The sequence below is a fragment of the Ornithorhynchus anatinus genome, chromosome 10 (genome assembly GCF_004115215.2).
Source record: "Ornithorhynchus anatinus isolate Pmale09 chromosome 10, mOrnAna1.pri.v4, whole genome shotgun sequence".
NCBI lineage: Eukaryota > Metazoa > Chordata > Mammalia > Monotremata > Ornithorhynchidae > Ornithorhynchus > Ornithorhynchus anatinus.
In genome coordinates this window covers 29,990,225-30,015,285 of record NC_041737.1, presented here as the reverse complement: position 1 = coordinate 30,015,285, position 25,061 = coordinate 29,990,225, and the positions used below count along the sequence as shown (strand labels likewise).

Below are 25,061 nucleotides of genomic sequence, written 5' to 3'. Positions count from 1 at the left end.
GGGACAACCTGATGACCCTGTATCTCCCCTAGCGCTTAGAGCAGTGCTCTGCACATAGTAAGCGCTTAACAAATACCAACATTATTGGACTGTGAGCCCGTCAATGGGCAGGGATGATCTCTATCTGTGGCCGATTTGTCCATTCCAAGCGCTTAGTCCAGTGCTCTGCACATAGTAAGCGCTCAATAAATACTATTGAATGAGTAAATGATTGTAGTAGTGTACTCTCCCAAGTGCTTAGAACACAGTAAGCGCTCAATAAAGACGACCTAAAGAGTGACTGGTTTCTGCCTGTCTGTCAATGATTTGCTATTGTTTTAATGAAACATTCATCCCCTTGATTCTATTTATTGCTATTGTTTTTGTCTGTCTGTCTCCCCCGATTAGACTGTAGGCCCGTCAATGGGCAGGGACAGTCTCTATCTGTGGCCGATTTGTCCAACCCAAGCGCTTAGTCCAGTGCTCTGCACATAGTAAGGCTCAATAAATACTATTGAATGAATAGTAAGCACTCAATAAATACTACTGAACGAATGAATGATTGTAGTAGTGTACTCTCTCAAGGGCTTAGGACACAGCAAGCGCTCAACAAAGACGACCGAACGAGTGACTGGTTTCCGCCTGTCTGTCAACGATTTGCTATTGTTTTAATGAAATGTTCATCCCCTTGATTCTTTTTATTGCTATTGTTTTTGTCTGTCTGTCTCCCCCGATTAGACTGTAGGCCCGTCAAAGGGCAGGGGCTGTCTCTATCTGTTACCGATTTGTCCATTCCAAGCGCTTAGTCCAGTGCTCTGCACATAGTAAGCGCTCAATAAATACTATTGAATGAATGAATAGTAAGCGCTCAGTAAATACTATTTTAATAAATGAATGATTGAGGTAGTGTACTCTCCCAAATGCTTAGAACACAGTAAGCGCTCAACAATGACGGACCGAAAGAGCGACTGGTTTCCACGTGTCTGTCATCGATTTGCTGTTGTTTTAATGAGATGTTCATCCCCTTGATTCTATTTATTGCTATTTTTTGTCTGTTTCCCCCCATTAGACTGTAGGCCCGTCGAAGGGCAGGGACTGTCTCTGTTATCTGTTAGTCCAGTGCTCTGCACATAGTAAGCGCTCAGTACATACTATTGAATGAATGAAGAGTAAGCACTCAATAAATACTATTTTAATAAATGAATGATTGTAGTAGTGTACTCTCCCAAGTGCTTAGGACACGGCAAGCGCTCCATAAAGACGACCCAAAGAGGGCCTGGCTTCCGCCTGTCCGTCAACGAGCCGGCGGCGGCGGCGGGGGGACGGAGTGAGCATGCGCGGCGGGCGGGGGTGGGGGCGCGGCCCCGCGCGGCGCCTGCGCAGTGCGGCGGGGCCGGTCCCCGCGGAGGGCGTGGAGTGTCGCCGGAGCGGCCGGAAGTGAAGCGGCTCCGCCCTCCGCCGCCTCCGCCGCCCCCCGAGAAGGGCGAGGGCGAAAAGAAGGGCGAGAAGCAGGGCCCGGGCCGGTCCTGCCCCGTCCCGTCCTGCCGCCGCCGCCGCCCCCGGGGCCCGGGCGCCATGGACCTCCACCAGCCGCCGGCCAGCAGATACCGAATGGTCAGTTCTACCACCCCCGATCGCCCCCATCCCCCGGTCCCGGGGGCTCCGAGGCCTCCCCCCCCCCCCCCCCCGTAATCCCACTACTACTAGTAATGATGGCGTGTGTTAAGCGCCTACGCCGTGCAAAGCACTGTTCTAAGCGCTGGGGACGATTACCAGGGCATCAGCTGGGCTCACAGTCTCCATCCCCATTTTCCAGTTGGGGCAATTGAGGCCCAGAGAAGTGAAGTGCGCTTGTTTTCAGGAGATGTGCTTCCCCTTGATTCTGTTTATTGCTGTTGTTTTAGTGAGATGTTCATCCCCTTGATTCTGATTATTTGCTGTTGTTTTAATGAGATGTTCATCCTCTTGATTCTGTTTATTTGCTGTTGTTTTAATGAGATGTTCATCCCTTTGATTCTATTTATTTGCTATTTTAGTGGGATGTTCATCCCCTTGATTCTGTTTATTTGCTGTTGTTTTAATGAGATGTTCATCCCTTTGATTCTATTTATTTGCTATTTTGGTGAGATGTTCATCCCCTTGATTCTGTTTATTTGCTGTTGTTTTAATGAGATGTTCATCCCCTTGATTCTGATTATTTGCTATTGTTTTACTATGAGATGTTCATCCCCTTGATTCTATTTATTTGCTGTTGTTTTACTATATGTTCATCCCCTTGATTCTATTTATTTTAGGGAGATGTTCATCCCCTTGATTCTATTTATTTGCTATTGTTTTAATATGAGATGTTCATCCCCTTGATTCTGTTTGCTATTTTAGTGAGATGTTCATCCCCTTGATGCTATTTATTTGCTATTGTTTTAATGAGATGTGCATCCCCTTGATTCTATGTATTGCTCTTGTTTTAGTGAGATGTTCATCCCCTTGATTCTGTTTATTTGCTATTTTAGTGAGATGTTCATCCCCTTGATTCTATTTATTGCTATTGTTTTAATGGGATGTACATCCCCTTGCTTCTATTTATTTGCTATTGTTTTAATGAGATGTTCATCCCCTTGATTCTGTTTATTTGTTATTGTTTTAATGAGATGTTCATCCCCTTGATTCTGTTTATTTGCTATTGTTTTAATTCATTCAGTCAATAGTATTTATTGAGCGCTTAGTATGTGCAGAACACTATACTAAGCTCTTGAAATGTACAAATCGGCAACAGATAGAGACAGTCCCTGCCCTTTGACAAGCTTACAGTCTAATCGGGGGAGACAGAGAGACAAAAACAATAGCAAAGAATAGAATCAAGGGGAAGAACATCTCATTAACAAAATAAATAGGGTAATGAAGATATATACAATTGGTGAGATGTTCATCCCCTTGATTCTGTTTATTGCTATTGTTTTAATGAGATGTCCATCCCCTTGATTCTATTTATTGCTACTGTTTTTGTCAGGCTCCCCATTAGACTGTAAGCCCGTCAATGGGCAGGGACTGTCTCTATCTGTTGCCGATTTGACCATTCCAAGCGCTTAGTACAGTGCTCTGCACATAGTAAGCGCTCAATAAATGCTATTGAATAAATGAAATGACTGGCCCAGAGTCACCCAGCTGACGAGCAGGATTTGAACCCGTGATCTCGGAGTCCCCGGCCCGGGCTCCTTCCCCTGAGCCCCTCTGCTTCTCTTCGGCCTCCCCAGTGGCCGCACCTGACCGCCCTTATGGCTCAATCGACCGATCAATCAGCCAGTCAGTCGATTCAGGGGCCCCCATATCGATTGAGCTCTTACTATTGACGATACTGGTATTGGTTAAGGCCTTACGACTTGCCAAGCACTGTTCTAAGCGCTGCGGCACTCAGCCCTTCCAGAGGCCCATCCGGGGGGAATCTATTGAGCGCTCACCGGGTGCGGAACCCTGGCCTAAGCGCTGGCCACAGTGCAGTTTAACAGAGCCGGTGGACACTGTACTCTGTTTCATTCATTCACTCAGTCGTATTCATTGAGCACTTCCTGGGTGCAGAACGCTGCCCAAAGCGCTTGGGAAGGACACTTCGGCAACAGATAGAGACAATCCCTGCCCAACCACGGGCTCACAGTCTAGAAAGCCCTGTATTGAGCGCTCTCCCAAGCGCTTAGTACAGCTCTCAGCACACAGTTAAGTGGTCAATGAATGGGATCGATTGATAGGTCAGGGTTCCGGTAAACTGGCCTATAACTTTGGAGCCAGGGCTGATCCTTGGGGCCCCGTGGGGGCCAGTCAGTCAATGGGCTTGCCCAAGCGTCCAGTACAGCGTTCTGCACGCTCCAGTTGTCACTTGTCAACTGTGTGTCTGTGGCCAAGTCACTTAACTTCTCTGTGCCTGTTACCTCATCTGCAAAATGGGGATTAAGACTATGAGCCTCAGGTGGGACAACCTGATTAGCCTGTATTTACTCCAGGGCTTAGAACAGTGCTCTGCACATAGTGAGCGCTTAACAAAATAGCAACACTATCAGTTGAGTGCTTACCCTGTGCAGAGCACTCGACTAAGCACTTGTGAACAGGGCCCAGCACTTAGAGCGGTGCTTGGCATGTAGTAAGCCCTTAACAAGAAGTGACATGGCAGTGGATAGAGCACAGGCCCGGGAGTCAGGATGTCACAGGTTCTAATTCCGGCTTCGCCACTTGTCTGCTGCGTGACCTCGGGCAAGTCACTTCACTTCTCTGGGCCTCAGTTTCCTCATCTGTAAAATGGGGATCGAGACTGTGAGCCCTATGTGGGACAGGGACACAACCTAATCACCTTGTATCTACCATAGTGCTTGGCACATAGAAAGGGTTTAACGGGTACCATAATCATAATAATTATTATTTTTATAATGATTATGCTTGAAAGCCTGATATAATAGACTTGGTAGAGGCGATCCCAGTCCACAAGGGGTGGCGGTACACCGTCCTAAGTGCTCTGCAGAGTACAACAGTGCAATGTGGTTTTTAGACACAATCTCTGCCTTCGAGGAACTCTGCCTGATCTGTATATATTCATTCAATCGTATTTATTGGGCACTTACTGTGTGCAGAGCACTGAACTAAGCACTTGGGAAAGTACAGTACAACAGTGTCTCTGTCAGTGAGAAGCAGCGTGGCTCAGTGGCAAGAGCACGGGCTTGGGATTCAGCGGTTGTGGGTTTTAATCCCAGCTCAGTCACTTATCAGCTGTGTGACTTTGAGCAAGCCGTTTAACTTCAAAATGGGGATTAAGAGGGTGAGCCCCACGTGGGATGACCTGATTACCTTGTATCCACCCTAGCGCTTAAAACAGTGCTTGGCACATGGTAAGTGCTTAACAAATACCATAATTATCATTATTATTCATGAGGGAGTAGTATTTATCGAGCTCCTGTGGGCAGAATGGTGCTGAGTAGAATGCTTGATACAGTCAACACTAATTGTTAATATTATTATTGTTGTTATTATCAGATCTTAAACTGGGAGTCCCACCTGGGACAGAAACTGTGCCTGACCTCATTAACTCTATATCTACCCCAGTGCTTGACATGTAGTAAGCGCTTACCAGATTCCATCAGTGTTATTATGATTATTAACGTTTTTCTTGTTCCAGCCAGGTTGGTCACTCTTGGCTGTTGTTAATTATTGACAATAAAAATTGATTTTTTTGCCCTTCCTAATGCCAGGCCATGAACTAGGAGGCAGGCAAGGGGTGGGAGCTGCACTTCATTGTTTTCATATACATTAGAATTTATTAATTGCTCCCTTATGTGTCACACCCGTTCTGTGATGTTAAGTTTTGTGGTTGCCGAATCCAGCATCCTTTTCCATAAAGAAGTGTCTGTAATATTTGAAAGATGCTGAATGTTTCCTCAGTAGAATAAGAATAAAAATAGGATTGGAAGGATTCTTTTAGTTCTCCCCGTCATGACTTCTCATCCTCTGTGATCTCCTGGCATCTGCCGGAGTTTCAATAATAAAGGTATTATTTATTATTATAAATGATCTTTGTCGGCTGGCTCAGAGTTTTTTTGTTAGGTGTTCAAGTTGTGTGCCAGGTAGCAGTTTTTTTTTTTAAATCACAGTACGTTTCATATGGTTATTTAATTAAAACTTTTATCAGTGGGGAGAAAAGCTGAATTCCCAGGCCAGTTGAGTAATTTGTGCGGGTAGGCAGTCAAACCCTGAAACCTTCATAGACTTTTGGTGAATTGGTGTGGCCGGTCAAACCGAAATTGTATGTTAACATAATCTGCATTTCAACTGAAAGATTTTGATAAGGCATAATTACTAAAGCCTCTTAGTAATGATGGCCATTCATTTCCAGGTAACTCTGTGTCTTGAGGTGTCCTCAGAGGTTCCAAAGGCCCACATTTTCTTTTTCATGTAAATCGACAGAAGGTTTTACACATTTCAGTTTTAATCATGCTTATAGTTTGGAACTGGAGGTCCGGATGAGCTTTTAAATGCAGAACAGCTTTGGAGATAGCCTAGAGTTGTCCCAAAGGATGGGAGACCCATTTCCAGTTGGAAAGCGAATCAATTCATTGTAGCATGATGGCAATCAGGACATGTAATATTGATGCCGTTGGTGAATACCATTAGTGAAGAACAGAACATAATTTTGGGTTTGTTTATCTTCCTTCTCTCTGTCCTTAAATCTTTCTCTTTTAGAGGCAGCAGCAGGTATGGATTCTCTCATCATAGGCCTTTGCTTCCTCATCTTTATGTTGCAGAAGCTTTTATGAAGTGGCATGGTGCTACAGAGGGAGCTGTACAAAAAAATCCAAGCAGCCATTGCTCACTACTTTTCATTTATCTTTCCTTTATATGTGGCTATCCTATGCTTGCATCTTATATCGTATTATTTTTTTCCTTCCGAAACCTCCCAAAATTGATACCAACTTTGACCATTTATTTCTGAAAATTTTCACTTTTTTCCCCACTTTGGAAAGTCGTGAAAATCTACTCTGCACTGCCGCTTTTCAAACGGAAGAATTCTTCTTCAAAGTAAAAGTGAGCAGGCCACAGGCCATTTCTCATTTCAAAGCCAGTGTTAGTATGCCTGCTAGGAATAGGGGATAAAGGCATATTCTCTTAGTGAGAATCATAGGGAGGGTTTTGAGAAGTGAACCCATTTTAAAAGTTCTGTCAGGATCTATTTAATATTTGATTTCATATCCAGCAGGCCCTCTGTTTAGTTTACCATTATGTGATTAATCTCTGCTCTCATCTCCCTGGCCAAGTCAGGATAAAAACCCAGGTGATTAAGGGTTCCCATATTCCAGTGCTGAGAGCCGGATGATCAAAGCCTACTTTGTTCAAGTCACAGCCTCTGTCCTTTGGGAAGATCAGGACTGTGAAAGTTGCTGGAAGAGAAGTAGCAGTGGCCTAGTGGAAATAGAGAACCTGGGTTCTAATCCCAGCTCTGTCACTTGCCTTGGGCAAGTCATTTCACTTCTCTGGGCCTCAGTTCCCTCATCTGCAGAATACTTTTTCTCCCTCCTACTTAGACCGCAAGCCCCATATAGGACGTGATTATCTTGAATCTACCCCAGTGCTTAGTTCAGTGTTTGGAACACAGTAAGCACTTAAATGCTACAAGTATTATTATTATTATTGTTTTTATTAAGAGGCTATCGGGAACCAATAGCAAACGGATAAAAATAGAGGCTCAAACAAAGTAAGGCAAAGCACACTCTTTAAGGGCCCGTCTTGAGAAGGACTGTGTCATTAATGCCTAGACTTCTGCAAATGCAGATCTCATGCCGAGGGATGGAAAGCTTATTTTCTCTTGTGGTAATGCCTAGAACTCAGGAAGTGCCCTTGACCAATGAGCACGATAGTGTGAATCATGTAGAAAAGCAAACGTACAGTCAGTTCTTCCGTTTCGTGTGTCTTCACTGTCTGTCTTAGGTAGCGTAGGACTATGGAATTAGGGTACTTTCTTCCAGGCCCCACATCTGTCTGGACACAGTGCTGTGTGGTGTTGGAACAAGATGCGTGGGCGAGGCCCAGGACACAGACAAGCTGAATATTCCGTTGTGAGTTTTCCCGTGACACGGGGCTCTGCCAGGACACCACCCCCACGTCATAGGAGAACAAAATGCACTTCCATCAGGAGTGGGCCCATGTCCCTTGTCATTCAGCGGATCAGGTTGAGGATTGTGATTTGGGCAGTATAGGTTATCAGGCCACACTGAGGATGCTGAAATATTGGCCAGCCTGACTTCTTTGACCTAGAATGGAAAGATGTTTGGTGGTTCTTGTAAGGTGGAGATCTCAGTCTTTGGCTTTGTGTGAGAGATGGGCCATTCTAATAATCATAACAATAACAATAATAATGATAGGAGTTGGGCCCTACTAAGCCAAGCACTGAACTAAGCACTGAGGTCAAGAGAGCTAATTGGGTCAAACACAGTCCCTGACCCATACAGGGCTCACAGACTAAAGGGGAGGGAGAACAAGATAAGCAGGACGGACGCAGTCCGTGTCCCACATGGGGCTCACGGCCTTAATCCCCATTTTACTGATGAGGTAACTGAGGCCCAGGGAAGCGAAGTGACTTGCCGAAGGTCACTTGGCTGGCCAATGATGGAACCGGAATTAGAACCCAGGTCCCCTGGTGCCCAGGCCCTTGCTCTTTCCACTCCATAATGGCACTGATTTGCAGGGAGAACAGTGACTATATTTGCTGATTTCCAGATTTTACAGTATTCTTTAGTTTGGGATTGTCTCTGCCAGTTTTCAGTTTTTAGGTTGCCAGTACTTAGATCTGCCTACACAGGTGTAAAAGGAGTTTTCGAGATTAGAATTTCAATTAGAGCCAAGCTTTTCCTTTTGCTATTAGGCATCGGAAGGATTAGGTTTGTCACTGCAAGAGTCTCCTAGGTCTCTGCTTTCAGATTTCACCCTAGACGTCAAACCTGCCACGTCAGAACACATTTTGGGGTTTGAGGCATTTTAGGGATTCACTGGATACCATCTCTCCTGAAGGAGGAATTGAAAGTGGCTGTTTGAGCATTTACCACTTGCTTCCTTGTCCTGTGACATCAGTCAATCAATTGCAAATATTGAGCGCTTTCTGTTTGCAGAGCACTATACTAAGTGCTTGTGAGGGTATACTATACTAGAGTTGGTAGACGCGTTTCCTGCCCTCAATGAGCTTACAGTCTGGAGGGGGTGACAGACATTAATAGAAATAAATAAATAAATGGATATGTACATAAGTGACGGGCTGAGGGGTGAATAAAAGGAGCAAATCCAAATGCAAGAGCGACACAGAAGGGAGTGAGAAAAGAGTAAATGAGGGCCTATTCGGGGAAGGCCGGTGGAGGGGGTGTGCTTTCAATAAGCCTTTGAAAGAGGGGGAAAGTAATTGTCAGATTTGAGGAGAGAGGGCTTTCTAGGCCAGAGGCGGGTTGCTCGTGAGGGGTCGGAGATGAGAAAGACGAGATTGAGGTACAGAGAGAAGGTTGGCGTTATTGTGCGGGCTGGGTTGTAGTAGGAGAGCAGTGAGGTGAGATACGATGGGGCAAGGTGATTGATTCTTTTAAAACTGATGGTGAGGAGTTTGTTTGATTTGGAGGTAGATGGGTAACCTCTCGAGGAGTGGGGAGACCGGCATGGGCACTCCTGCGGCCCCAAGATGCCTGTGTAGGTTCCGTGGACCCAGGACAGTGGGGATAGAGCTCAGAGTAGGACCCGAAATAGTGAGACACCCGGGCCAGACGACCTTCGAGGCTGGGATACGGGTGGACGACCCCAGTGACAGGGGTGGAGGGACATGAGATTAGGGCTTATGGTGTCAGAGATAGCCACAGGGATGGAGAGGGGAGGGGACAGAGGGTGGAAGGAGCGATGGAAGAGGAGCGGCAGGTGGGGAGCTCCGTGGGGCGCTTGGCTATCTTTTGGGGCATCCTTTTGGGAATGGGGGAAAGAAACAAATGACATCCAAGTCAGTACTATACGATGATTCGCAATACACCCGTATTTTGGGTGAATATAGTATAATCTAATCTTGGGGTGTGCCGATACTGAAATTCGAGTCAGTGTGGGGAGGTGCGGGAGAAGGGGGTCGAGTTGGAGGTACAGAGAAGGAGGGAAAGCAGAAGGAAAGAAATAAACCAGAGGAGGGGAAGGGGATTCGCAGGCTAATTTTCAGTGACGTCTAGGTTGTGGCAATCGAATCAGGGCTAGTTCTGGAAAGGACCCTAATAAATTAAATTGAATGCATCGATGAGAAAAGTTAGCCAGGGATACAGCTATGTGTGAGATGGCCGCGTTTATGAGGATCTCATCAAAGCTGGATCGTGGATTGAGCTGGTAGTATTATTTAAGCGGTACCACACGCAACTACCAGGCTACGGTGTAGCTCAGTAATGACATCGGTAGTTAGCCCGGATGGAAAGTGCGTTGAGGAATACGAGAAATGTGTAACAGGGAAAGCGAAACTAAGTCACAGAACAATTGATTCTGATAAAAAATACTTTTGCATGCTCAGTTTGGGGGGAACTAATGACGGGCAGCCCACTCCTGGAACATTCAGCTTTAGGAGATTGCCAGGTTTAGAAATGACATGACATTTGCTGTTCACAAAGCAATTATTCATCAGATAGACAGTTGTTCTTCACATTCAGAGAGGACTCTCTGATGGTAAAGTTCACTTCTGGGTGCGTGTGTGGCTCGAAAGGCCAATGTGGGATTCGCAGCACTGGCCCCATTGGGCAAGCAGAAAGCTCGTCCCTTGTTGCATGTTGTGCGTAATATTTGCCCCCCCCCCCCCCCCCGCAGTGTTTTCTCTGTTATTCATTAAGGATGTGACAGGCAAATTGTTATTTAAATGATGAAAAATGAGACGTGGAACCACTTCATTTTTTGGGGGTGGGAGGGGTCCTGTCGGTATTTTCCCTGCTTTCAGAATCTCATATGCCTTCCGAATGTTCTCATCGCCTCCGCTCCTTCATACTGTATTGTTAACTGCCTGTAAGGTATCCAGTTCTTGAAAAATGCAGATGGATAATATGAGGTGATTCCGCCTCCGCTGGTAATGGAAACCAGCAGCTTGGTGTCTCTTACATCATGTTTAATGACCCGATACTTTTCTTCTGGTAGTACCAATCAGTGGTATTTGTTGTGGACAGGGAAAGTGTCTATTATTGTAGTCTCCCAAGCGCTTAATACAGTGCTCTGCACTCAGTAAATAAGATCGAATGAATGAGAGGAGCTTACAGTCTAGTATACACTGGGGAGGCAATCAGTTAATCAGTGGTATTTATTGGGCACTTACAGTTTGCAGAGCTCTGTACTAAGCACTTGGGAAAGTACAGGGTAATAGAGTTGACAGAAAAGTTTCCTCCCACAACGAGCCTACAGTCTAGAGGGGGAGACAGACTTTAAAATGAATTAGGGATATTTACATAGGACCTGTGGGGCTGAGAGTGGGTTGAATAAAGCATACAAATCCAACTGCTTGGGTGAAGCATTAGGGAGAGTGAGTAGGGGACATGAGGGTATAATAGGGAAGGGTCTCACAGAGATGTGATTTTTAGCAAGGTTTTGAAGGTGGGGAGAGAGCATCTTTGGGGTCCGAAGGGGGAGGGAGATCCAGGCCAGAGGCAGGACATGGGCCCGAGATCAGTGGCGAGATGAGATCAAGGTACAGTGAGTAGGTTGGCGTTAGGGAAATGAAGTGAGCATGCTGGTTTGAAATGGTAGGAAATCAGCCAAGTAAGGTGACTGCTTTAAAGCCAGTGGTAAAGAGTTTCTGTGATGCAGAGGCGGGTGGGCAACCATTGGAGTCCTTGACTGGGGAAACATGAACTGAACGTTTTTTTAGAAAATTGATGCAAGCAGAAGAGTGAAGTATGGCCTGGAGTAGGGGCAAGAGTCAAGAGGCAGAGAGGTCAGCTAAGAGTACAGTAGTCAAGGTGGGATTTACTAAATTCTTTGATCAGCGTAGTCGCCGTTTGGGTGGAGAGGAAGAGTGGATCTTAGCGATGTCGTGTTGAATATGTGGGTTGAATAATATATGAGTCGAGGATAATGCCAAGGTTACAGGCCTGGCAGAGAGCATAAAGGACCCTGGAGTTGGGGGCTTGGGTTCTAGACCCAGCTCTGCCCATTTTCCAGCTGTTGGACCTTGGGCAAGTCACTTACCTTCTCTTTGTCTGTTTCCTCATCTGAAAATGGGGATTTAGTAGCTGTTCTTCCCTTCCCCTAGATTGTGGGGCTAGGAATCATATCTGAGCTCATTATCCTGAATAATAATGATGGTATTTGTAAAGTGCTTACTATGTACCGAGCACTCTTCTAGGTGTCTACCCCAGTGCTTAAAGTCATTGCTTGGCTTAGGTAGATGCCTGATGAAGAACATCATTGGCATCGGGTATTCCAGAGAGAATTTAAGATGACATTGTCAAATTTAATTCGGAGGCAAAATTTTTCTCATCCAACTAAATGGTCATGTGTTGGTGTTAGTGATTGCTTGACACTGCCTTTCCTTAGAATACTAGTAGATTTGAAAGCAGCTAACATGGGGAATAACTCTGACCACATACCTGTTACCATTTGCAGTTATGCCAGGGTTGCGAGGTGGCGTATTATTGAAGTCATGAGCAAACAGGGTTTGTGTTTTTCTAATACAAAATAGCTAGGGGCTGTTGCTAAAAGTGTTTACATTTCATTTGCCTATTTGCTTTGGTTAAAAAAAAAAGCAGTGAGAAAAATCATCTTTTGGTGGATTTTTTTTTTTTTTTTTTAGGGCACTCTGCTTTGAATGCACTGCTAAGGCCCAAAACAAGGTAGAACTTCTTTTCAAATTGTAACCTGTTTCAGGGGAGGAGGAAGGAGACTAAGTCAAGTGACTTTAATAAATGGTGAGGAGAAAGAATGCTAACCCATTTTTAGCTGCCTCATTATATTATGCCAAACAGGTTAGAGCACCTGAAAATAGTTATTTGAATGTGGCATTTTCAATCAAGCCACTTTTTTATATTTTTCTCTATTAGCCTTTTATTTTTCCATATCTTCCTGCTTCTGCTCCATGAACAGCTCATTGTTGAGTGATTAAATGTCAGCCAATTATCTCTCATTTCTCCTCTATGTTTATTTATATCTTTTAGTGCTACTGGTAAAAATGACTCAAAGGTATAAAACAAACCATTACACAGTTTTTTCCCCCCCCATATTGCTCTCACTTCTTGTGGGGGGAGGGGAGTGAATGGTTTCTGGATCATCCAATTTGGATTGAATAGATTCACATACTGAAAATTCAGTAATTGGGCAATATTAATTTACTTGTATTGATGTGCCTCTTCCTCCAAATGCTTTAAATGCTAAAGAATAGAAATATTATACTTGATGCAGGCACTATTTGTAAAGCACATGTAGTTCTCTAGTTCACGATAGCGGTAGCCTCTCATGAGCCAGCGAGCCAGAGAATTGATGTTTATATTTTTTCTGCGAGAGTGGATCAGGGTTTACTACAGTGCTTTGTACCCCCTAAGTGCTCAAATACCATTGGTTGGGTGATTGATAAAAAGTGCTAGGTAGGCTACATGTACCCTCTTTGGTCTTCTGCAACAAGAAATTTAACCATATATTCTCAAAATTTCATGTGATTTCTTTTTTGTATGTGGTTTTCGCTTCCTCCTTCATTTTATCTCCTTGGATAATGTGAACTATGCTAGAAGCATACAATTCTCACTTTTCTTTTTGTACCATCTATAGCAATCATAATTATTGGGCCCATAATTCTACCAGCGCATGATTGTGTTTTGCAAAATTAGTGACAATATACAGTGCAAAAGGAAAGAACAATATATATGAATTTAAGTATTTAGAAAATTTAGAAATAAAATTTTTTTTCTTTAAGAAGCCCTTTTTTTGGGGAAAAAAAAGGTATCACACATTTTCTCCAATCTACATTATTTCTCAGAAAATATACCTCCTCGTTACACTCCTATGCAGAACTTAATGAATGAAGGACACCTCACAGAGGCCTTCTTTTTTCAGAATGATGCCTATAATAATAATTGTGGTATTTAATTGCTTACGCTGTGCCAAGCACTGTACTAAGCACTGGAGAAGACACAAGAAAATCAGGTCAGAGACAATCTTTGTCCTAAATAGGGAGAACAGGTATTTAATTCCCATTTTACAGGTGAGGAAACTGAGGCACTTAGAAGTTAGTCATACACAGCAAGCAAGTGGCAAAGCCAGGAATAGAACCCGGGTTCTGACTTCCAGGCCCGGACTCTTTCCACTAGGTCACACTGCTTCAAATTTTTTGGATTTGCAATTAGACAAAACTAATATCGGACCTCTACGATCAACCCAAAGTACTAAATGACCTCCTTGGGCTACACCTACAAAAGCCCTTTGTCACCATCCGCTTTCATTAAGGGCTCCAGTGATCTCCTCCTTGTCCAATCCAACGGGCTCTACTCCGTCCTAATCAACCTCCACTTCTCAACTGCCCTTGACGTTGTAGACCAGCCCACCGCTCATGGAAACACTTTCTAACCTCTACTTTGCTGACACTGGTTTTCTTCTTACCTCTCTGGACCCTTCATTTCAGCTTCTTTCACCAGCTCCTCTTTGCCTCCCACCCTGTAATTGTGGAGGGGTCCTTCAAGGACAGTTCTGGATCCCCTTCTATTCTTCATCTACACCAATTCCCTTGGAAAACTCATTCTCTCCCTTGAGTTCAACTACCACCTCTATGTGGATGATTCCCAAATCTACCTCTCCAACCATAACCTTTCACCTGTCTTAAGGATATCTCCACTTGGAGTCCTAGACTGTAAACTCATTAAGGGCAGGGAACTTGTATGCTAATTCTCTTGTATTGTTCTCTCCTAAGCACTTAGCTAGTGCTCTGCACATAGGAAGGCTAAATCAATACCATTGATTGATTGAATGCCTCCTATGACACTTCAAACTTAGCGTGTCCCAAACAATACTCCTCATCCTTCCGCACAAATCCTCTTCTACCCCGAGACTTTTCAGTCACTGTCTACACCACCACCCTTTCTGTCTCACAGACCCTTAATCGTCGCATAATGCATTCGTTTATTCAGTAGTATTTATTGAGCACTTACTGTGTGTAGAGCACTGTACTAAGCACTTGGAATCCTCAACTCATCCTACTCATTCAACCTGCGTATTCAGTCTGCCACTAAATCCTGTCAATCTGCCTTAATGGCATCTCTAGAATCTGCCCCTCCCTCTCCATCCATATTGCTAACACATTGCTCCAAACACTCATTTTATCCTGCTCTCGCTACTCCAGCAGCCTCCTCTGTGACCTCCCTTCCTCTTGTCTCTCCCTTCTCCAGTCTGTACTTCAGTCGGCTGCCCGGATCATTTTTCTAAAAAGAAAAAAGTTCGGCCCGTCTTTCCCCACTCCTCAAGAACCTCCAGTGGTTGCCCATCCACCTCCACGGCAAACAGAAGCTCCTTACCATTGGCTTTTAAAGCACTCAATCAGCTCTCCTCGCCTCCTCCTCCTCCTGGTTTCTTATTTCAACCAAGCCCACATATTTTACTTCTTCACTGCCAACCTACTTACTGTTCCTCAAATTTGTTTGTCTTGCTGCCGACGCTTTGCCAACTTCTTCTCTCTGGTCTTGAGCTTCCTCCCCCTTTGTATATGTCAGACCACCCCTCTCCCCACTTTCAAAGCCCTATTAAAGTCATACCCTCCCAGATGCTTTCCCGGAATAATCCCTCATTTTCTATATTTCCTCTCCCTTCTATGTCACTTAGGCACTTGGATCTGTACCCCGTAAGCCCTTGATAATCACCTTATCCCCTCAGTACTTTGAGGTTTTCACTATCTTTAATGTCTGTCTTCCCTTCTAGACTGTAAGCTTCTTTAGGGCATGTGTTATGTCTATCTACTCGGTTGTATTGTACTCTCCCAAGCGCTTATTACAGTAGTCTGCATACGGTAAAAGGTCGATTAAAACCATTGAGTGATTGGAAAGTTTGTTGTTGTTTTTTTAAGGTAGCTGACCCGAGCAGTATAAGTGCGTGGCAGGGAGATCTAGAGGATGATCAGTTACTTTTTCAAGAGGCTGCCAAAGTAACCTGGCTGGGATATATAATGAGCATCTGATGCAAGACGTTGGCCGTTTTGATGGAGTGGAAAGGGTGGATCTAGGACAGGTAGAGGGAAAACTGACTGGCCTTAGTGGCAGACTGAATGTGAGAGTTGGAAGGTAATGAGGTACCAACATAATACTGAAGTTGGGGGCTCTGGAGGCAGGAGAATGATCATCATAAGTGTCCTTCTATCTACTGTGCTGGGAAAATTAGGTGGAGGAGAGAAATCTAGAGGGAAGATGAGTTGTTCAATTTCAGACATATTGAGTTTCAGATGCTGATGGGACATCCTTGTGGAGATGTGCCATAGGCAGGAGGAACTCCCAGGGCATTGAGTTTCAAGTGGAAAGAGTAGGGCACCCAGAACAAAAAGCTTTGAGGGGCATCCACTGTTCAGAAGGAACATGAAATCCTCTCCTGCCTTGATTATTTATTCAGCCTCTTTGCTGACCTCCCAGCCTCCTGTCTATCCCCACTCCAGTCCATACTTCACTCTGCTGCCCACAGCGTTTTTCTCCAAAAACTTTCAGGACGTGTCTATCCACTCATCAAAACACTCCAAGGGGGGCCCATCCACTTCCGCATCAAACAAAAACTCCGCCCCATTGGCTTTAAAATGCTCAATCACCTTGTCCTCTACTACCTTACCTTGCTACTCTGCTACTACAACTTAGCCTGCACACTTTGCTCCTGTAATGTTAACCACCTCACTGTGCCTCGATCTCAACTATCTCGCCACCGACCCCTCGCCCACATCCTCCTTTTGGCCCGGATTGCCCTCCCTCCTCAAATTTGACAGACAATTACTCTCCCCTGTTGCTTAGACGCCTTACTGAAGGCACATCTCCTCCAAAAGGCCTTCTAAGCCCCCCTTTCCTCTTCTCCCACTCCCAGTCTGCATCGCCCTGACTTGCTCCTTTTATTCATCCCTCCTCCCAGCCCCACAACACTTATGGACATATCTGTCATTTATTGATTTATATTGGTGTCTGTAGCCCCCTCTAGACTGTGAGCTCGTTGTGGGCAGGGAATGTGTCTGTTGTTATATTGTACTCTCCCAAGAGCTTAATGCAGTTCTCTGCACACAGTAAGCACTCAGTAAATATAATTGAATGAATGTAAGGCAGAAAAGGAAGCAGCCCAAGAGCCTGAGGAAGAATGGACAGGAAAATTGGAGAGAAAACAGCATGGCCTAGTGCAAAGAGCACGGGCTTGGGATGCAAAAGACCTGGCCGGGGGCTGCTGATCCCGGCTCTGCCACTTGCCTGCTGCATGACCGTGGGGAATTCACTTGATTTCCTGGTGCCATTAATTCCCTAATCTGTAAAATGGGAATCATATATCTGTTCTCCCTCCCTGCCTAGACTCTAAGCCCATGTGGAACAAGGACTGGATTTTCATAGGCACCCCAACGCTTACTACAGTTCCTGGCACATAGTAAGCACTTATCAAATACCATTATTGTTATTTATGATCATTGTTGTTATGATCATTGTTAAGGTTATTAAGTAAACTGAGAGGACTGTCTCTGCATTTAAGATCAGATAGCATTTTTAGGAGGAGCGAGTGGTCCTTGAGGCCAAAGGCAGCTAAGTAAAGAACTATTACCTCAGAATAGTAGTAGTAGTGATTATTAAGTGCTTACTGCACACATGCAGAGCACTGTACTAAGTGCCGGGAAAGAGTGTACTCGTACCTGGAACCTTTTGAGGAGCAGGTCAGAGAGAGCCTCTCGACTTGGCTAAAAAAGATGAGAGAGTAATTGTAGACCTAGAACAAGTTGGGGAAACCAAGGGAACTTTGGGAAACACACATCTCATGGTTTCCATTTTGCTAAGAGTTGGCGAGGGTGTCAGGTGTGAGGATGGGGGAAGAGACGGAAGGTAAGGGAATGAGTGATCTGGAATCATTGGCAAGGCAATGGGCATGAGAGTCGAGGAAGGGTAAGTATCATTCCTGAGCAGAATAAAGATCAAAGTCAGAGCAAGCAAGAGTGAATTTGAAGGGGCAGAAGTGGGCCTGGGCCCCAGGGCTTGGATTTCCGCCAGCAACGTGTTTTGCAGTACGAGCGAGCCGGAGGCAGGGCCCTGTGAGGGGGTGATCCAGGGCCAGGGGTGGGTGGTGCGAGATCGACCAAGAGTGTCAATCTGGTTTAAAAATGACTATTCCGTGGTAATTCTATCTCCTTTTCATTTCTAATTCTATATCGACTACATTTTTAGAAGAGTAAAACCAACCGGCAGGCAGCAGCGCAGGATATTTTCCTCTCAAGAACATATACGGTCTAGGCTGGCTGTGCTTACATCTGACGCTGAGGATGCCTGATCCGGGGTTTGGATTTGTTGGGGCAGGGTGGGCCCAAAGGACAGTCCAAGGAGGAAGTGCGCGGGGCTTCACTTGGATCGCCGTGGCATAGGAGGCCCAAGGGAACCTGGATGTGAGGAAAGGACGAGGGATGTGAAGCCTAGAAGGAATGGAGGGAAACTCACTTGAACCAGTCTGTCAGTCATATTTATTGAGTGCTTACTGTGTGCAGAGTCCTGTACTAAGCACCTGGGAGAGTATAACAGAACAATAAACAGACACATTGCCTGCCCACAACAACCTCCCTTTCCCTCTTTTTTCCCTTTTCTCTCGGGGAACAGTAGTTCCTCTTGTCGTCTTTCAATCAGTCCTATTTATCGAGCACCTACTTTGTACAGAGCTTTGTACCAAGCACTCGGGAGAGTACAATACAGCGTTGTTGGTAGACACGTAATCATATCTCTGGTATTTGTTAAGCTCTTACTGTGTGTCAGGCACTATACTAAGCACTGGGGTGGATATAAGCAAATCAGGTTGGACACATTCCCTGTCCCATCTAGGGCTCAGGGTCTTAATCCCCATTTTACAGATGAGGTAACAAGTCCAGAGAAGTGCAGTGACTTGCCCAAAGTCACACAGCAGACAAGTGGCGGAGTCAGGATCAGACAGAACCCATGGACTTCTGACTCAGGCCTGTGTTCTGGCTCCTACACCATGCTGCTTCCCATTCCCTGACCACAGAGAGTTTACCATCTAATAATAATATTTAAGTGGCTTTTAAGATGTGATTCTTTTAGTTGAGTGAAATTCCTGGTGGTCGTATGCTAAGGAGAGATAGCTAAAGAATAGTTGAACAAAGAGAAGAAATGGCAGAGGTACTTATTCCTTGAAATGAGTTAACTGTAGATAGTATGTCCAGTTAAAATAATTAGAACTTTTTTCAGCCTTTTCATGGAACTCATGATTTTTCCATGCTACCTGAAATTCTTCTTGCATATTTAAGATACACATAAGCTACCTACCTGCTGGATTAAGAGATTAAGATATCTCTTAATCAGATATCTAATGTACTCTTTATTACATAATTATTGGACAACATTCTGCATTGGAAAACATTTTATAGGTGCAATTGCTTGGCCTTATTAAAAATTGAAGTAGAGTTCAAAGAGCTCTTCATCCACATATTTTACTCTCCCTGTAGCCTTTTCTTTAGAAGCAAAATTCCATACTTCAGGAGAGAAAATTGAGCTCTGAGCCTATCAAACCTGTTTCTCGAGCCTATTTTAATTAAGTTGTCTCCTCCCTCTTGGTTTCCAACAGATATGAGGGGAGGGAATGTGTTAGATTGTTGAGTTGTACTCTCCCAAACACTTAGTACAGTGCCCTGCGCACAGTAAGCGTTCGAGAAATACGATTGATTGCATACGGCATGATTAAGGCCGTTTAACTTCTCATCAATCATCAGTAGTATTTATTGAGCGCTTACTATGTGTTTGGGAGAGTCTGCTACAACAGATTTGGCACACACGTTCCCTGCCCACAACGAGCTTCCAGTTGAGAGGGCTGTCGGGTGCTGGGCTGCCTCCATTCTGTTTTTTTTTAAAGGCACAGATTACAACAGGGCTTCCTACTCCACTCCCCTGACCCCCAAATGCACTGTTTTATATGTTTGAGGTGACCTCCAGATTACAAAGCCTTGTAAGAGGAGTAGCATGATGTAGTGGATAGAGCACGGGCCTGAAGTCAGAAGGTCATGGGTTCTAATCCCAGCTCTGCCACGTGTCTGCTTGTGTGGCCTTGGGCAAATCACTTCACTCTCTGGGCCTCAGTTATCTCATCTGTAAAATGGGATTGAGACTGTGAGCCCCACGTGGGACAGGGACTGTGTCCAACCCGATTTGGTTTATCAACCGTGGCGTGTAGTACGGTGCCTGGCACATGGTAAGTGCTTAAATACCATAATTATTATTATTATTATTATTGTAATGAGACTGGCACAGGACCTTGTGAGAGGTGTTTATCTTTAGGTTTTCCTTGTTAATCACGTGAATGACGTTTTCAGGCTCAACACTGTGGTAGAATATATCTGTTCTACCAGGTTAAAGATGATGCTACCTGTGGTGAGATTTTATTTGTGAGTGGGTGGGGCCAGTGAGACCGATGCTGACTGATGTTTGCGTAATGTGCAGTTGCAGGTTTATTCATTCTTTCATTCATTCAATGGTATTTGTTAAGATCTTACTATGTGCAGAGCACTGTTCTCAGAGCTTGGGAAAAAAGGCTTAGTGGAAAAGAGCACGGGCTTGGAAGTCAGAGGTCGTGGGTTCTAATTCCAGCTCTGCCACTTGACAGCTATGTGACTTTAGACAAGGCACTTAATTTCTCTGTGCCTCAGTTCCCTCATCTGTAAAATGGGGATTAAGACTGTGAGCCCCAAGTGGGACAGCCTGATAACCTGGTATCTACCTCAGCACTTAGAACAGTGCTGGGCACATAGTAAGTGCTTAACAAATACCATCATCATTATTATTATTATTATTATAGTACCCTTTCAAGCACTTAGTTTGGTGCTTTGAGCATTTGTAGGAGCTCAGTAAACAACTCTTGCTCATTGTGGTGAATGTTCTGAAGCTTGACCTTCTTGATACTTGTTCCATTTCTAATGGTTGCCCACCAATATATGCTCCTACGCCACATCCCCCTCTAAACTAGAGAAGCAGCGTGGCTCAGTGGAAAGAGCACGGGCTTTGGAGTCAGAGGTCATGAGTTCGAATCCCGGCTCGGCCACTTGTCAGCTGTGTGACTGTGGGCAAGTCACTTAACTTCTCTGGGCCTCAGTTACCTCATCTGTAAAATGGGGATTAAGACTGTGAGCCCCATGTGGGACAACCTGATTCCCCTATGTCTACGCCAGCGCTTAGAACAGTGCTCGGCACATAGTAAGCACTTAACAAATACCAACATTATTATTATTATTATTAACTGTCAGCTCACTGTGGGCAGGGAATGTTTGTTATACTCTCCCAAGCAAGTACAGTGCTTTGTACACAGTAAACACCCAATAAATACGATTGAATGAATCAGTGAAGGACATCAGTGAGGTTTCTCTTCATCGTGCCTCTAAGGTGTTCTTATGGGGTCCTTTTTCGGGTGGTCAGCTACAACTAGAGCAGTCGTATTGGTCCCGTGGTCACCCTAGCCATTCCCCTCACATGCCCGGGGACCGGTTCTGAGGCTGGGCTTTGTTTGTGATTCCCTCTTGCCTTGTCATTCCTTGTTGTCTCTTCCCTAAAGCGACCACGTTGTACTTGTTGACTTGTATTTCTAATAGAAAACAAGGAAGGGACTGAATCAGTGGAACTGCCAGGTCTTGGTTTTTTTTTTATTTTAGGTTAGCTCTCGTCCCTGGGTTTGGGACCCCTTTCCTCCCTTTGGTTTGGGTCACAGTGTTTCCTTGATTCAGCTCCCCAAACTTTAGCAGGATACAGAGTAGAGTCAAAGGGTGCTTACTACTACCGCTGATAATAAAAGTAATTATTGTATTTGTTAAGCATTTACTATGTACCAGGCACTGTACTAAGCAGAAGCAGCATGGCCTAGTGGCAAGAGCACAGGTTTGGGAGGCAGAGGTTGTAGCTTCTAATCCCGGCTTTGCCACTTATCTGCTGTGTGACCTTGGGCAAGCCACTTAATTTCTCTGTGGCTCAGTTACCTCATCTGTAAAATGGGACTTGAGATTGTAAGCCCCACGTGGGACAATCTGATTACCTTCTATCTACCCCAGTGTTTAGAACAGTGCTTGGCACATAGTAAGTGCTTAACAAATCCCATTATTATTATTATTATTATTATTATTAAGCACTGGGGTGTATACAAAGAAATCGGGTTGGACACAGTCCCTTTTCCCATATGGGGCTCACAGTCTCAATCCCCTTTTCCAGATGAGGCAATTGAGGCCCAGTGAAGTGACTTGTCCAAGGTCACACAGCAGATAAGTGGTGGAGTCAGGATTAGAACCCATGACCTTCTGACTCCCAGGACCGTGCTCTATCCACTGTGCCATCCTGGGGGAATTGGGGACATCATTTAAGCAGCTATGCCGGTTCGTCTATGAGTCGGGGTGGGGCGTGTGAGGCATTGCATAATTATGGAATTGGAGACTTGGGGAAGATTGTTTCCTGATTCCACTGAGAGAACCTATGTAGCTGGCGCCCTTTGATTGAAGCAGATGCCTAATTAGGTGAGCAACGAGTCAGTAGAAACCCATCAGGGGAGCGGCCTACAGTGTTGAGAAGCAGCGTGGCTTAGTGGATGGAGCCTGAGAGTCAGAAGGACCTGGGTTCTATTCCCTAATCCGCCACTTGTCTGCGGTGTGACTGTGGGAAGTTCACTTCTCTGGGCCTCAGTTACTTCATCTTTAAAATGGAATTCATTCAATCGTATTTTTTGAGCACTTACTGTGTGCAGAGCACTGTACCAAGTGCTTGGAAAGTACAATTCAGCAACAGATAGAGACAATCCTTACCCAACAATGGGCTCACAGTCTAGAACGAAGAGTATAAGCTCCATGTTCAATCTGATTAACTCGGTTCTACACCAGAGCCTAAAACAGTGCTTGGCACATAGTAAGAGTTTAACAAATGCCCCAATTCTTCTTCTCCTTCTTATGTTTGCCCGAATTTGGGGGCTCTTAGAGCTCATGAGCTTTACAGGTGGTGTGGTGGCTGATACCAAAGCTTATTCTTTATCACCTGAAACAACAGATGGGATCTCCGTGCTGCTCCACTACCGGCTTCCTGTCAACTTGGGGAAATCCACCCTTCAGGTCTTGGATTGATACTGTTAAATTGGCAGCCCATCTCTAGCTCATAAAGAGTAGTTTAATTAGTCTTGCTTTCATTTTTGAAAAATTTCTTTTTTTTTAATGGACCTTTGAAGTAAATGGAAACTGTCAGCATGTAGTGGGCAGGGAATGGGTGAGTTCTATTGTTGAATTGTATTCGCCCAAGTGATTAGTATGATGCTCCATACACAAGAAGTGCTCAATAAATATGATTGACTGGTTGATCGACACTGGAATGCCTGAGGCTCCTGTCGATGTTGGTCGTATTAAATTCTCCCAGGTGCTCAGTACAGTGCTCTGCACACAGTAAAGGCCATTGATGATGAAAATGATCTCTCCTTTTGAAGTAGTTCTGGCTCCTTAGAACCACCATCATTTTGGGTGGAGTTAATAGTAATTATTCAACACTTTCTGTTTGCAGAGCACTGTACTAAGCACTTGGGCGAGTACACGATAACAGTATAACAGACATATTCCCTGCCCTCAACTAGTTTATTAGTCTAGAGGGGGAGACAGGCATTAATATAAAGAAATGTGACAGATATGTACACAAGTGCCTTGGGGCTGGGAGCCCATTATAGGCAGGGGAACCGAAGCACAGAGAAGTGAAGCGACTTACCTAAGGTCACCCAGCAGACAAGTGGTGGAGGTGGGATTCAAACCCAGGTCCTTCTGATTCCCAGGCCCGTGCTCTATCCACTAGGCCACGCTGCTTCCCTTCCTGCTTCGTCCTCTTCCCTCCTTCCTCCTGTTCTTCTTTCCTCCTTGAGCCATGTCCCTACCTTCCGCCCTCCCACACACCTATTCTGTGTTCTCCCCACTCACTTCTCCGCCTCCCATTTATCCAGGTTCCTTCTGAGCATCTCTACTTATGTCTTCGCCTACTCATCAAACTACTTTGTTCCCACTTAAGTTTAGAAAACCCACCTGACACTCAAATCACCAAAGTATATGGAAATTTTTTCTCCATGAAAAAATCAGAAAAAGCTCCTAGAGACAGTATTTACTTACCTATGTGCATAATCTTCCCCTCCCCCGATTTTTGAGGCAGGAATTAAAGATTGTTTTCTGTATTAAGTACTAGGAATTGTAAGGAATGATAGCAAGTGTAAGAAGATGGCAAGGGTCAGGATGTGGTAGCACCAAAGAGGAGTCTTGCCTTTGAAACAGGTGCTCTCTGGAATAGGAAGAGGAGAGTGTGCTTAGGAATATGGGTACTGTAATTAGCTGAGTGTCTACTGTGTGCGGCACTTGGGAAAGTGCAATAGAAATGGGGCATCATCTCCAGTAGAATCTCTTGCACCCTCATTGCTAAGCTTAATTTCTTACATAATGGCCCCTTCCATTTTCAGGTTGCCAAAATTAGGGAAGAATTGGGACAGTTATATGAGTAAATAATGGTTTCAATTTTAATTATTTTGTTATCTGTCTCTCCTTGCTCCTCCTCCAAGACTGTAAGCTCCTTTTGGGCAGGTAACATGTCTATCAAATCTCCCCCAAAAGCTTAATCCATGGAAACAGCAAGTTGTAGTGGATAGAGCACGGGCCTGGGAGTCAGAAGGTCCTGGATTCTAGGCTCGGCTCTGCCACTTGTCTGCTCTGTGAGCTTGGGCAAGTTATTTAACCCCTCTCTGCCTGTTACCTTATCTGTAAAATGTAAGTCCCATGTGGGGTGTGGATAGTGTCCAAACTGATTAGCTTGAATATGTGTGTTGAGAAGCAGCGTGGCTTAGTGGAAAGAGCATAGGCTTGGGAGTCAGAGGTCGTGGGTTCTAATCCCGGCTCCACCACTTGTCAGCTGTGTGTCTTTGGGGAAGTTGCTTAACTTCTCTGTGACTCAGTTACCTCATCTGTAAAATGGAGATTAAGACTGTGAGCCCCACCTGGGGCAACCTGATTACCCCGTGTCTACCCCAGCACTTAGAACAGTGCTTGGCACACAGTAAGTGACAAATGCCAACATTATTATTACTCCAGCACTTAGAACAGTGCCTGGCACATAGTAAGTGCTTAACAAATACCACAATTACTATTATTGCTGTATTATACTCTCCCAAATTCTTGGTACAGTGCTCTGCACACAGTAAGGGCTCAATAAAGATGATTGAATCAATTATTAAATCCAAGTGCAAAGGCAGTATAGAAGGGAGTGAGAGAAGAGGAAATGGGGGCTTAGGGAAGAAGGTACCCCTTTCAGTAAGGCTTTGTGGGCAGGGGGTGCGGGGGTGGGGGGGTGGGGAGAGTGAGTGTCAGATATGAAAAGGGAGGGCGTTCCAGGCCTGAG

The 25,061-nt window shown here is 44.9% G+C and overlaps 1 protein-coding gene across 1 annotated transcript in view; it reads left to right on the top strand.

The window, feature by feature from the left end:
• Nucleotides 1-1,357: 1,357 nt before the first annotated feature.
• NDFIP2 (Nedd4 family interacting protein 2) overlaps nt 1,358-25,061 on the top strand; it is a 99,601-nt gene continuing 75,897 nt past the window's right edge. The window contains exon 1 of the mRNA XM_029073692.2: nt 1,358-1,593. Coding sequence (XP_028929525.1) covers nt 1,555-1,593 — 39 coding nt within the window. The 5' untranslated portion in view covers nt 1,358-1,554. The remainder of the gene's footprint in view (nt 1,594-25,061) is intronic.